Source organism: Manacus candei, unplaced genomic scaffold (genome assembly GCF_025592945.1).
Source record: "Manacus candei isolate 608988 ecotype Guabito, Panama unplaced genomic scaffold, ASM2559294v1 h1tg000033l, whole genome shotgun sequence".
NCBI classification, from domain to species: domain Eukaryota; kingdom Metazoa; phylum Chordata; class Aves; order Passeriformes; family Pipridae; genus Manacus; species Manacus candei.
Window position 1 is genome coordinate 6,591,207 of NW_026138081.1, and position 12,362 is coordinate 6,603,568.

The 12,362-nt window shown below is 44.9% G+C and overlaps 1 protein-coding gene across 6 annotated transcripts in view; it reads left to right on the forward strand.

Annotated features, from left to right (window-relative positions):
• RGS6 (regulator of G protein signaling 6) overlaps positions 1-12,362 on the forward strand; it is a 266,662-nt gene that overhangs the window by 240,977 nt on the left and 13,323 nt on the right. For 4 of the 6 annotated variants that reach the window (XM_051791575.1, XM_051791580.1, XM_051791577.1 and 1 more), the window contains 2 exons: positions 294-383; positions 8,044-8,097. In XM_051791575.1, coding sequence (XP_051647535.1) covers positions 294-383; positions 8,044-8,097 — 144 coding nt within the window. Of the gene's footprint in view, positions 1-293; positions 384-1,790; positions 3,346-8,043; positions 8,098-12,362 lie in introns of those variants that run through there. The other 2 variants (XM_051791576.1, XM_051791579.1) reach the window with 2 other exon arrangements.

Sequence of the window (12,362 nt, forward strand, 5' to 3'; positions counted from 1 at the left end):
TTAAGAGAGTTGCAGTCTTTGCAGAATAACACTGATTATCAAATAATGTGTGCCAGCTTTTGGGGTGAGGGCCATCTCTTTGTCTGGTGTTTATACAGCCCTAGGCACAGCAGGATCCTGCCCCGGGATGGACCTCCCGTACACTACCACAGCACAGATAATCAATAATAGCAGCCTTACTTAGAACTTTGATCAGTCTCTCTTCCTTCTAATTTGCTGTGTTTTAAATCTCTGTGATGTCTAAATGAGGTTTGATAACAATTCTCTGTCTCTCATTTCCTCCCGTCCCACAGGAGCACATTTACAAGCTGATGAAGAGTGACAGCTATGCGCGCTTCCTCCGTTCCAGTGCTTACCAGGACTTACTGCTGGCGAAGAAGAAGGTATCTGTTGGAAAGGACACGCTTGCATCTCTTAGCACCTCTTGATTCTCACCTGCTGCTTGCTGCTAGTGTGAAAATGAAAATACTGTTTCCTTTTTTTTTTCTTAAAGAAGGGAATGAGCACTTTTGTCTTCTTCACTGGGGGCACAGGGTATGGCATCCATGTGCACAGCCTCAGCATGAGTTTTGGGGAAAATATGGTGACCCAAGGTAAAAATAATATTGAAAGGTGTTTGTCTTGCACAGTTGTCTCCGAAACTCAATGTAGGCAATTAAAATTGTATTGCCTCTTTCTCATGGAAAAGATGGTGTGTGGTATGAGAAGCAGAACCCATCAATCTATTCATTACTGGTGCAAAATTCACCCATTAAGGTCTTCACCTGCCTAGCCTCACCATGTGATATTTCCTTTGGATGCCTTACCTATAAATTCCTCTTCAGGGATTTCCATACTCCTGTTCTCCCTTTCCCTTGCTTTTGCCTGCCTAGAGATGTTTCATTTTCCTCAGAGACAGGAAATAATTACAACACATGTAGTAATCAAGAATTCCAACCACATTGTCTCACAGGAGATCTGGATTTGAGCTCTTCTTAACCTTTTAGTATCTGCATGAGTTCTGCCAGCACCGTGATTCTGTCAGGAGCCCCCAGATTAGGGCAACAAAGGAGTGATTACAGTTACAACTCCTGTCCCTATGCCTCTTCTTTCTAAGAGGTCTGGGAGATAAGCTACTGATCTCTGCATTTGTGGCTGTGCTCAAATGCTTCCTGCACCTCCTGACTAATTTCCATAGGTCTGTGTGTCTGTCTGTGTGCATGTGCATGCTATGTACATGTGTATGTGTCCCACTTACATCTGGCTTCCAGGACCCTATGTAAACTGAGTCCTGACTCCTGCAGCCTGAGTGTGTGGTTTCCCGTCACCATCTTCCCTGCTGTTTTTCTGCTGTATTCTCTGTGTGCTGCCAAATTACATTGCATTGACACAATACAATGAAATCCCAGTGGTATTTTTGTCCTGGTTGTCATTCTGTGCCCTAAAAGCATGCATATGGTGACAAAAGGAGACAAGTCTCTCTGTCTGCTGTGCCAGAACTACTGGAAGGTGGTTAGGGGAAGGTAGTGGAGGGCAGCAATCAGCCTTCTGTTTCAAAATGTCTGGTCTATGACAGCATAAGCCAGTGCAGGTTAGACCTGACTTAGAGTTCAGAAACTGTAGGGAAAGAAGGAAGTATAAGGCAAAGTCTTCTGATGGTATAAAGCATAAAAAGCTCTGCCGTCTTCCTACCCCTAGCAGTTTGTGGTTCCCCTCACCATTGAACACATGAGGATTTGAGTGCCTGAAAGCCAGGAGAGTTTTCTCCTCCCAGCCAAGCCCATTCAAACTGGAGGTTTATTTCTCTGCAGTCCTTGTTTGCTCTCAGATCAAGCCCTGGATGTGTCAGTGTGACATCCTCATTCCCCTGCAAACTGCCGGAGGAGCAGGTTTTGGTGTCATGTTAACACAGCCATGAAAGTAAGAATCACGTTTCTTGTAGAAAGAGCTGTGAGTGCACGAGTAAATATATCAAAGCACAAAAAAGGCAGGAGTAGATCTGTGCAGATGTGCTGTTCACGAGCTTCACATGATGTGGGAGGGGAGTTGGTGTTACTCTGGAGTCTGTAAAGCTCTGTGCAACCACATTGCATTATGTTGGACAAGTGAATGTTTTGGAAAGAGTGTAGGTACAGAAGTGCTGATAGAAAGAACAAGAAATTTCTGTGCACTGAGCTACATGGTCCTATCTTGAGGACCTTTGGTGCAGCTTTGTGAGGCATTCTTTTAAAATTCCTCTAAATAGCTGGAAAGCAGAGGGAAGGAAAAGAGAAACTCAGTGGCATATCAGAGCCTGTGTGGCAAAAGGATTTGGTTTAGAACCTGGAAACAAAGTCCTGGATTCACTGATATGAATAGAAATTCACTGCAGTTCTTTAAGTCTTGATGAGTACATCTCTCTGAGGCATGTCTGTCCTCAAGACATTATCTTCACATTGCCTGTGTACCACACTGTATGACATAGCCTTAGTTTTATTACTGAAAATAAGTTCTGTCAGAAGCACAGCATGATGGACATGGGATAAAAGAGTTGCTTGCACTAAGCAAATAAACTATGGCTTTAGATTCACACGTGAATATTTTGTGGATAAGTTTATGTTATTTGATCTTTTGCCCTTTGGCACTGAGTTGTGGCTGACTGAGTGGGCAGGAAAAGGGGAAACGTTGACTGTGTGGCTAGAGCACAGGACTGGGAGCCATAAAAATCCATGTGCTTCCCCTGGTTCCCCCAACTAATTTCTTGTGTGAGCTTGGTGAAAAGAAGGTTCAACTTTGCCTGCCTCATATCCTCCTCTTTGTCAAATGGCAATAATAATAGTGACCTGATCAGCTTGAAGCCAAAGCTTGATTAGTGATTCCAAACATGCTTGACATTTTTAATATTTGTAAGATACTGTAAATGTGAAGAGTTATTTTCTTCCACACCATACAATAACCACAGATGTGGAGCTTCCCTTCCCTGCTCTGGGAGTAAAGCAATGGAGAGGAAGAAGAGAGAAGAAATTATGGGTCAGGATTGAGATACAATGACAGAATTATGAGAGAAACATACTGTTCACACCACTAACGGATACAAGACAGCAGACACAGGTTGTATGCAGACCAGGCATACATACTTTGTTAATCCATTTAAGATTTTTTTTTCTTCATTCTTCCCAGTGTCATTATTGCAAATAACCACAGTTTTATTGGCCTCAATCCTGCAGATTCATGGTGCTCAGCAGGGAATATGAGGTTGGCCTCTAGCAAGGGTGTGATTGGAAGCAGCGAGCTGCAGAGAGGGAAAGCTGGGTGTAGCTTTCTGCCTCCAACAGAAGTCCTCTTCCCTGCCAGGCTGGAGACGAGGGTGGAGCCCTGTCCTCAGGAGGAATGGCCATATGCCCAGCCCAATTTGAGTTCTGTGCATTCATGCCCATCCCCCTCTCTGCAGCAGGTAGAAATTGTGGGGCTGCTGAAAGCATCTGGTTTAGCAGTGAAAGGCTGGATGGTGCTGAGATCCCCAACCAATTTACTGCATTTTATTCGTGTATCTACAAAACACGCCCCACTTGTGCTGTGCAAAGTCAAGTGTCGACCTGCTGCTATTTCTGCTGATATGCAAGTTACTGCAGGGTACTGTACAGCAGGTAATCACCACTGCACTGCCCTCCAGCCCTTCTCCACAGCAGCCAAGATGGTGGCTGGATGTCCTTAGACAGCAGCGAGCCACCCATCAGGACAAGTGCTGTGACAAATCTCCTCACTCAAGGCAAGGAGGCATTTAGGTAGGGTGACTTGGATGCAGAGCAGAGTTTTATTCCCTGGGAAAAGAGCAGTGTAGATCAGTTAAGCACAGGAACTTTTGTTAATGGTGAAGGAGCAGCCAGACATGAGCTCTGCTAGTTATTTTTGTGGAGAAGGAAGAGAAAGAAACAGAAAAGACCTTGAGGCACCTTCCATTACTCACCGTAAAGGTGAAACAATGACATTGGTCGGCATCTCTGCATTAGCTGAAGCGGCAGCTGAACTGTCACAGTCCCGGTGTTCATGTCAGCCTGGCATGGGGTGGCTTCCTGCCATCCTGCCCTGCCTGCAGGCAGGGAAGCATCCTGGAAAGGCACCAATGGCTACAGTGCAGCCAGGTTGCAAAGTCATGGGAGTAAGCCCTGCCACACTGAGGGAAGAGCAGGTTGGTATTTGCTTGGTTTAGAGCATTGTTTTCTTCTCCAGCTGGTTCAGAGAAGTGTGAATTCACCATGGTCCTGTTCAAATGGACACAAAATATATGCAAAATACTGTTCTGGTCACTTGGTAGTGCCTTTGTTTTCTCACTTTGGACAGCTAGACATGACTGCCTGAGAAGCCCAGGACCCTGGGCATTGGTCAGGGAAGTAATTATCCTTTATTTTCATCTGATGCCATTCCCTCTGGAACACATCTTTTTCACCAAGTTAAAGTTCAAAATAAACCCCACTCCACACCCCAAAGTCTCATACCAAAAGAAGAATTTGATAGCTGACAAAATAAACCCAGAGATGCGGGGAGTGAAGGAGGGAGGGAGAGATTTTTGCAGACCTGAAGTTCAGAAGACCAAGTTTTTATATGTATTTCTCTACCCCTTTTCAGATCCCTGGCAAAAAGTGTCAGCAAGGGAATGGTTAGGACCTTCATGCCAGGAGGGACAGGCTCCATTTTCTGCACACACCTTTCAAAGCATTGCTTTTATCCAGACCACTGTGCTGACTGCTCTGTATTGTCCAGGAAGGTTCCTAATGCAGATTATGCCCCCATCTCAGTGCCATGGACAGTTTGATTCAGTGGCAGGACTTGCTTTGCATGTTGTAAAGATGCTGAGCGCTTTTCTCATAATTACTTTTAATAATCAGTGTCAGCTGGCTTTCTTAATTTTTTTCTGCTTAAACTCTGTGCCAGCAGAATCTACACAAAGGAACTTTGAAAGGCTGTGTAAATAATTAATCATTAGAAAAGGAAAATTTGGAGAAGAAACTCAATAATCAGTGAATGGCTTCTAAGTGGCAAAATCTGGTTTTCTGTATCTACCTGGGCTGAGAGGTTTTCAGTAGCAGCGGGGATAGTTGTTTCATATTTTATCCAAATGCACATGTCCTTTGCCATTAGATGGTAGAGTCTCTTGGTGTATTTACTGGCAAAGTTTGCTTTTTTTGTACCTAGGAAGACTACATGACTGGCATGCACATTCTCTGCCTTTGCCCCTTTGCACACACAGTGCATGTTTGTGCAAATGCTGCTGTGGTGCTGCAGCAGGCACGGCTCCAGGGTCCACACGCCAGGTCTGTTCCCAGGACTGAGATAGATCTGACTCCGTCTCTCTATTTTATTTTTTTTTTTTTTTACTTTGTTATTTTTAAATTTCCTTCATTTACTGTGCAAGGCAGCCTCCCCACCTCTGCACCGTTGTGGAGAGATGTGGGCAGGCAGTTCCATCCACAGCAGGCTGCCAGCCACAGGGGCAAGAAGACAGGAAGAGCCAGTGAGCCATACAGCCAGCACCCACACCCACAGACATTAAAACTGCTCCAGCCGGCTCATCACTCTGCAGCCAGCCGGCCTCAGCTGCTTTTTATTTTACTAGAAAATGTCATGCTTTGACTCAGAGCTGGATGCTATAGGGATGAGCTTTCCATGCATCCAGCTGGTCCCAGCCTGCCACCAACATGCCAAATATGTAGAGTGACTGCAGACTGTGCTTTGCAAGGTGCTTCTGTAAGACACTGTCAGTGCTCCCCATGGCTGCTTCCCCACACGTCTTCAGTTGTGGTAGGCAGCAAACAGCCTTGTGGGGGGCTCCCTGTGCCAGACAAGCTCTCAGCACCCCAACAACATGCTCACCATCTTTGAAGACCACTATCTTGCCTTTCTTCTGGGTGGGAAGCTGCCTCACCTTCCAGGTAGAAAAAGCAGAGGCACTAAATTTTGATGGCAAGTGCAGGGACACAGCGCAATTTGCATTCAGCAGCTCACTCTCTTTTGCCCCCAGTGCACACCAAACATTCACTTCAAAATGCAGTTGGGCGAGACACTGATTTTTCCAGCCCGCAGCAATGCAACGCTGCAAACTCCAAGTGCCTTGCTCCCCTAGGGATCCTTGCAAAACACTCAGTCTTTTGTCCAGGTATTTCTTCTCCTGAATGAAATTGTGTCTTTAATTTGGCTGCCCAGCTGGGCACTCCTGTCCTTAATCCTGCTCACTGAGACACGTTCAGCCAAGGTGGCAGGACTGCAGGCTCTCCCTGTCACCTCTGCTGTTTCGGGGTGTGGGGACACCTCTGAAGCTCCTTGAAAGAGGGGATCTGCGATGCCCTGAGCACTTACACTGCTGTGTAAGTACACAGCAGAAGAGTGATGTTTCTTTCCCCTTTCTCCTCCTCTCACATGCAAGGAGAGGCAACTAACTCCTGGGTTAGTGCATGTTAAATACTCCTTTAGGGACCATTGGACTGGGTACAACACTGCCTTCCTGCCAGCCAGGAAGTCTGTATGGTTGCTTGGTGCTTGCTTTGAGGCCTTGACTCTGTTCTCCATGTGGGCTAAAATGACATGCCTCTAGCTTTCACTTTTGATACCACTTCTGGGACATCAGAGCTGATGGTGTGGCTTCCTCAAACAGTTATAAGTGGGGAGGTTGCTTGACTCTTTAATCTGGACAAAGAACATTGCTTGTCTTAAAAGAGCCTTATATTTTGGTCTCATCTCTGGTGATGTGGCAGGGACAATCTGCCTCATCTCTGCCTGGGATGCTTCAGACTAACCTTATAGACATCAGAGAGCTGTGAAAGCTGGGATGAACATGCAGAAGAATCAAAAGGCTTTGCCTAGACTCACCTACAAAAGTTCTCATCTTATTTATCTGAGCTTTTAGCTTCCTTACATCTTCTCCATCTGATATTTGCACTGATGCTTTGTTCTGGGGGTTGTTACTGCAGCTGAATCTGTGGCAGATGATATGTCAGCTATTGTCTCTCCAGTTCAATGCTTATTTCCACTGCACTCTCATGCACCATCATTGTTGTGGTTTTCCCTTGTATGTAGCTCCTTATCTCCTTTGCATCAGTTTTACTTCCATCTTGCCACACCCAGTTTGCTGGCTCACCAGTAAACTTAAAATAAGTTTCTCTGGAAATGAGCAGTGCTGACAGCTTTCTGACTGCAATGACTTTCTTTCATATTGTTGAGTTTCTTCTCTTTTCCATAACAATTTTTTTCTCTTAGATATTCCAGCAAACATACCAATACATTATTGAGTTCCTCCTTGTTAGTGACAATTAGATCTCCCTTGTGCCAAATGAATGAAGCGCTGCAGTGAGCAGCTTTCTCAGGGTTACATTAATAAAGCTGTGATGCACACACTTGTCTTCTCACAGTGCAGTTGAAGGTCTTCCTGCATTTGAATAGTCCTGTACTCCAGGTACAAAAATATCGGCGTCCCAAATCTGCCTTCTATCTTTTTGTGGCCTTTCAAAGACATGCGTATGCTGTCTTCTGTTTTGATGTAGCCAGACTTAATGGAAATATGCTTCTACCCTCTGGGTAAGTAGAAGAGTGTAGGTTCCCTGGCAATGAGTCCAGTGGTGGTTTTCTTCCAGTGCTGTATTCACTCACACATTGCTTTTAATAGTGTAAAAGTTACTGTGTTTTTTTCATCACTCTAAGCAAGTAGATGGGAGCCTCCGATCAGCTGTTTGGCAGATGTTAACCAGAATCAGAGGTCCCAACTCAAACAGCCAGAAGGACAACTCAATGAACAAGAAATCAATACCAATAGCTGTAAGACACAGGAATGCACAGACCTGTTTGAGCCATTCAAAAATCTCACAGGAGAAAAGGTAACATTCTCTGAGAGTAAAAGTAGCGATGTCTCTCATTCTTTAAGGCATTTTGATTTCTTATGTTTGCTGTTGCAAACATTGATTTCTGCTTTTTGCATTTTTTACAACTTTTTCCACTTGCTGCTTTTCTATATTTTGCTGCTGTTTTGAAAGACTGCATTTAAGCTGAAGGGGTTTTTTTCTGTATTTTTCTCTCCCCACTTTTTTCCTTGTTAAGACAGAGAATGAGCAAGGTCGTAGAACTTCTCTAGAAAAGTTCACTCGCAGTGTGGTAAGTTCCTTTTCTTTTCCCTCCTCCGTTTCCTCAGAACTTCATTTTTAGTTGGGAGGAATGTGGATGCTTGACTTTTATTTCATCCTTTATTTTTGCAGCTAGCATCTTTGCAGCTTCTCTCTTAATACTGTAGCTCATCTAAATAGTAGCTCTAGAGAAGGGGTTGGGGGTGGGGGGCAGAAATGCCAGAATGCTCATTCCAGCCTATCATCATTGAAAAAGCAAGTTGATTTTTGTCTAGAATTATACACAAAGTTGTCTTTTTGCTGTGTTCCCACTACAGTATTTGTTGAAGCTTTTCCTTGCTCAATGAAGTAGAAGAGCATGGTTCTCATAGCACCATTGCAACAGTATCCACGTGGTTCCATAGTGCATGGTTAACCATACCATCACATACATATCCACCCACCACACTGCAGCCGCTTCCTCCGCTGCCCCCACCTGCCAGTGCTCATGTAAATAGTGATGTGCAATACCCTTTGACTCACTCACGGTACCAGCACTGGAAAAGGAGCACAGTAATAGCAAGAAACATGAAACACTGTTAAATCTTTTAGACAAGGGGATGATGGGGTCTCAAGGGCAGATGTCCTCCCTCTCTTGTCCTTTGCTAGTCTCCAACCTCTAGCCAGTCCAGGAGGGGGAAGCTGGTCCAGTTGGGAAGGAATGCTGCAGCACAGGGCAGCATTGAACATTGACCAGGGCTGCTTCTCTCCAGCCCCCAGGGTAGGACTCCAGAGCTTGGGCAAGACTAGCTTGTTCCACTTGCTTTCAGGGATCTGTCTGTGCAGCAATTTTTCTCGAGAACAGAAAAAGCAGGGAGAGGGTGCAGGACCAGAGGCAGTGGAGGAGCAGAGATACTGGACAGCACGGGACGGGACAGGCTTTGTGCATGGAGTGGTACAGAGCAAGCACAGTACTAGAGCTGAAGACGTAGCAGCTGGGTCAGTGGGGAATTACTCTTGTGTTGATTATTATCAAGTACAATTTAACTTGATATGTCATATGGATTTGACATACTGCTATGGTCTTCATGTATCACCCAGAGCAATATTTCTCCGAAACTTCATAGACTTTGTTATGGCTTTATAACAGCTTTATAATGAAGGCATTAGACTATATGTATATACAGTACATATTGTGTGGTTGACACACCTGAAGGACAGGATGCCATCCAGAGGGACCTGGACAAGCTGGAGAAATGGGCGCATGGGAATCTGATGAAGTTTAATAGGACCAAGTTCAAGGTGCTGCACCTGGGTCAGAGCAACTCCTGGTATCAATACAGGCTGGGGGATGAATGAAAAGATCGAAAGCAGCCCTGCTGAGAACGACTTGGGGGTGCTGGTGGATTAGAGGCTCGACATGATCCAGCAATGTGCACTGGCAGCCCAGAAAGCCAGTCATGTTCCATGCTGCATCAAAAGCAGCGTGGCCAGAGTCGAGGGAGGGGATTTTGCCCCTCTGCTCTGGTGAGACCCCACCTGGAACACTGCATCCAGCTCTGGGGTACCCTGTACAGGAAGGACATCGACCTGTTGGAGCGAGTCCAGAGGAGGGACACAGAGTTGATTAGAGGGATGGAGCACCTCTCCTATGAGGAAAGGCTGAGAGAATTGGGATTGTTTAGCCTGGAAAAGAGAAAGCTTTGGGATGACCTAATTGTGGCCTGCTACTACCAGAAGGGAGCCTATAAGAAAGATGGAGAACGCTTAGTGACAGGACAAGGGGGAATGGATTAAAACTAAAAGAGAATAGGTTTAGATTAGATATTAGGAAAAAATTCCTTACTGTGAGCATTGTGAGGCACTGGAATAGACTGGCTAGAGAAGTTGTGGATGCACCATCCCTGGAGGTGTTCAAGGCCAGGCTGGATGGAGCTCTGAGCAACCTGGTCTAGTGAAAGTTATACCTGCCCATGGCAGGGGTTTGGAACTAGAGAATCTTTAGGGGCCTTCCAATTCAAACCATTCTATGATTCCATGATATTCTTGCTCATTTGTGTATGTATGTATATTTATATAAATCTAAAACATTTTTACATGCAGATGGAAACAGGAAACTGCACAGGTAACTGTGAGCTGTCGTAGAGCAAATACAACTAGAGCGGTTCTTCCTGATGCTGCTGTGCTACTGCGCAAGCAAACCCAAATGTAACACACAAGGCTTTGTAGTATATCCACTGGCAGACTTCCTGGGGAATGTATTTATATAGCTAATGCATATGCACACATTTAAAATATGTTGATACAAAATATATCACTATGCCCATCTGCATATTTACTACTTTCTAAGAGTCTGCCAGGAAGAGGAGTAGGCAAGATTATTTTTTTTAAAGAAACTATGCAGAAATATTTATACCAAGTGGTAAATTCTGCTCCCAGATTTGCCAAATACATGAAAGAGTAACTCTCACTTTACTAGACTGGCTGGGTTTATAGTTGCAAAGCCAAGGATGGATTTTTCTCTTGCATTTGATTTGAAGGGTAACTTGACAAGCTCAGTTTGGGATGGTAGGATTAAAATGTAAGTAGCTGCAAAGAAAATTGTTGTAGATTGGTCGGCACTTTTGTTCATTTTTGTCTTACTGACTAGCATACTGTAAACATTTTCTTTCATTTTTCTTAATACAGATATCCGATGTCATCTTCTGATGGCACAGTAGCTATCACAACTAGGAAGGGTCTAAATTTTTTATACTTTGTATTGTGGCAGTTTGTCACTTCCATCAGATGAGAAAACAGTCACTTTGTTGGCATGTTATAATGTCCTCGGAAGACAGCGTTACCAAATTGGGAACTTTATGGTGTACTCAGGGGACTAAATTAAGATCAAGTTAATTCTGCATGCTCTAGTTCTCCAAAATGCACCGCAGGTCCCCAGCTGTGTAGGAGTGGAGCAATACAGCAGCCCATGTTCCCAGAGCTCCACTGTGCTTTAGTGATTGCTCATTACAGGATCGCATATTCAAGCTGTCCCTGCACGGGCATGATGAAGTTAAGTGTATGGTTAAGGTTTGGCTGGAACAGACCCCCAGTGTTTGGCTCTCTTCAGCGGGGGAGCACTGAGCCTATTTTGCAAGCAGAATAATATGAGGTCACATTTCTCATAGTCAACTTGTCATCTACCAAGACTCCCAAGTTCTTCTCTCCAGAACTAATCTCTAGTAGGTCAGCCCCCAAACTGTATTGGTACTTGGGGTTATTCCTCCCCAGGTATAGGACCCTACACTTGCCTTTGTTGAACCTCATGAGGTTTCTCTCAGCCCAGCTCTCCAGCCTACCAAGGTCCTGCTGAATGGCAGCACAGCCTTCAGGTATATCAGCCACTTCCTCCAGTTTTGTATCATCAGCAAACTGGCTTAGAGTGCATTCTATCCCTTTGTCCAGGTTATTGATAAACAAGTTGAGTAAGACTGGACCCAGTATTGATCCTTGGAGAACACCATTGATCACAGTCCTCCAACTGAATTCTACCCCACTGACGATGATGCTCTGAGCTCTGCCATTCAGGCAGCTCTTCATCCACCTCACTGTCCATTCATCTAACCCACATTTCCTGAGCCTACCTATGAGGACTTTATGGGAGACAGCGTCAAAAGCCTTCCTGAAGTCAAGTAGACAACATCCGCTGCTCTCCTCTTATTGACCCATTCTGCCATGCCATCGTAGAAGGCTATCAGATTGGTCAAGCATGATTTCCCCTTGGTGAATCCATGCTGACTACTCCTGATGGCCTTCTTTTCTTTTACACGCTTGGTAATGACCTCCAGAATTATCTGTTCCATCACCTTTCCTGGAGTGGAGATAAGGCTGACCAGTCAGTAGTTTCCCACATCCTCCTTCTTGTCCTTTTTGAAGATGAGAGTAACATTAGCTTTCCTCCAGTCATCAGGCACATCTCCTATTCTCCATGATTTTTCAAAGATGATGGAGAGTGGCTTAGCAACAACATCTGCCAGCTCCCTCATCACCAGTGGGTACATCCTATCAGGGCCCATGAATTTATTGGTGATAAGTCTACCTAGCTGATCTCTAACCCAATCTTCTATGATGAAGGGGAGGCATTTCTCCAGGTTTCTTCTCTTACCTCTCAGGTCTGGGATTCCTGATGGCTGGCCTCAGAAGTAAAGACTTGCCAGACTCATTTCCAGCATACTCTAATGATGTTCCTATAGACCTCCGGTGTAGCCTGTTCCTTCTTCCACATCCCAGCTCATCCATGCAGATGTCTTTCCCTCTTTGCCTAATTTCTTGCTCATG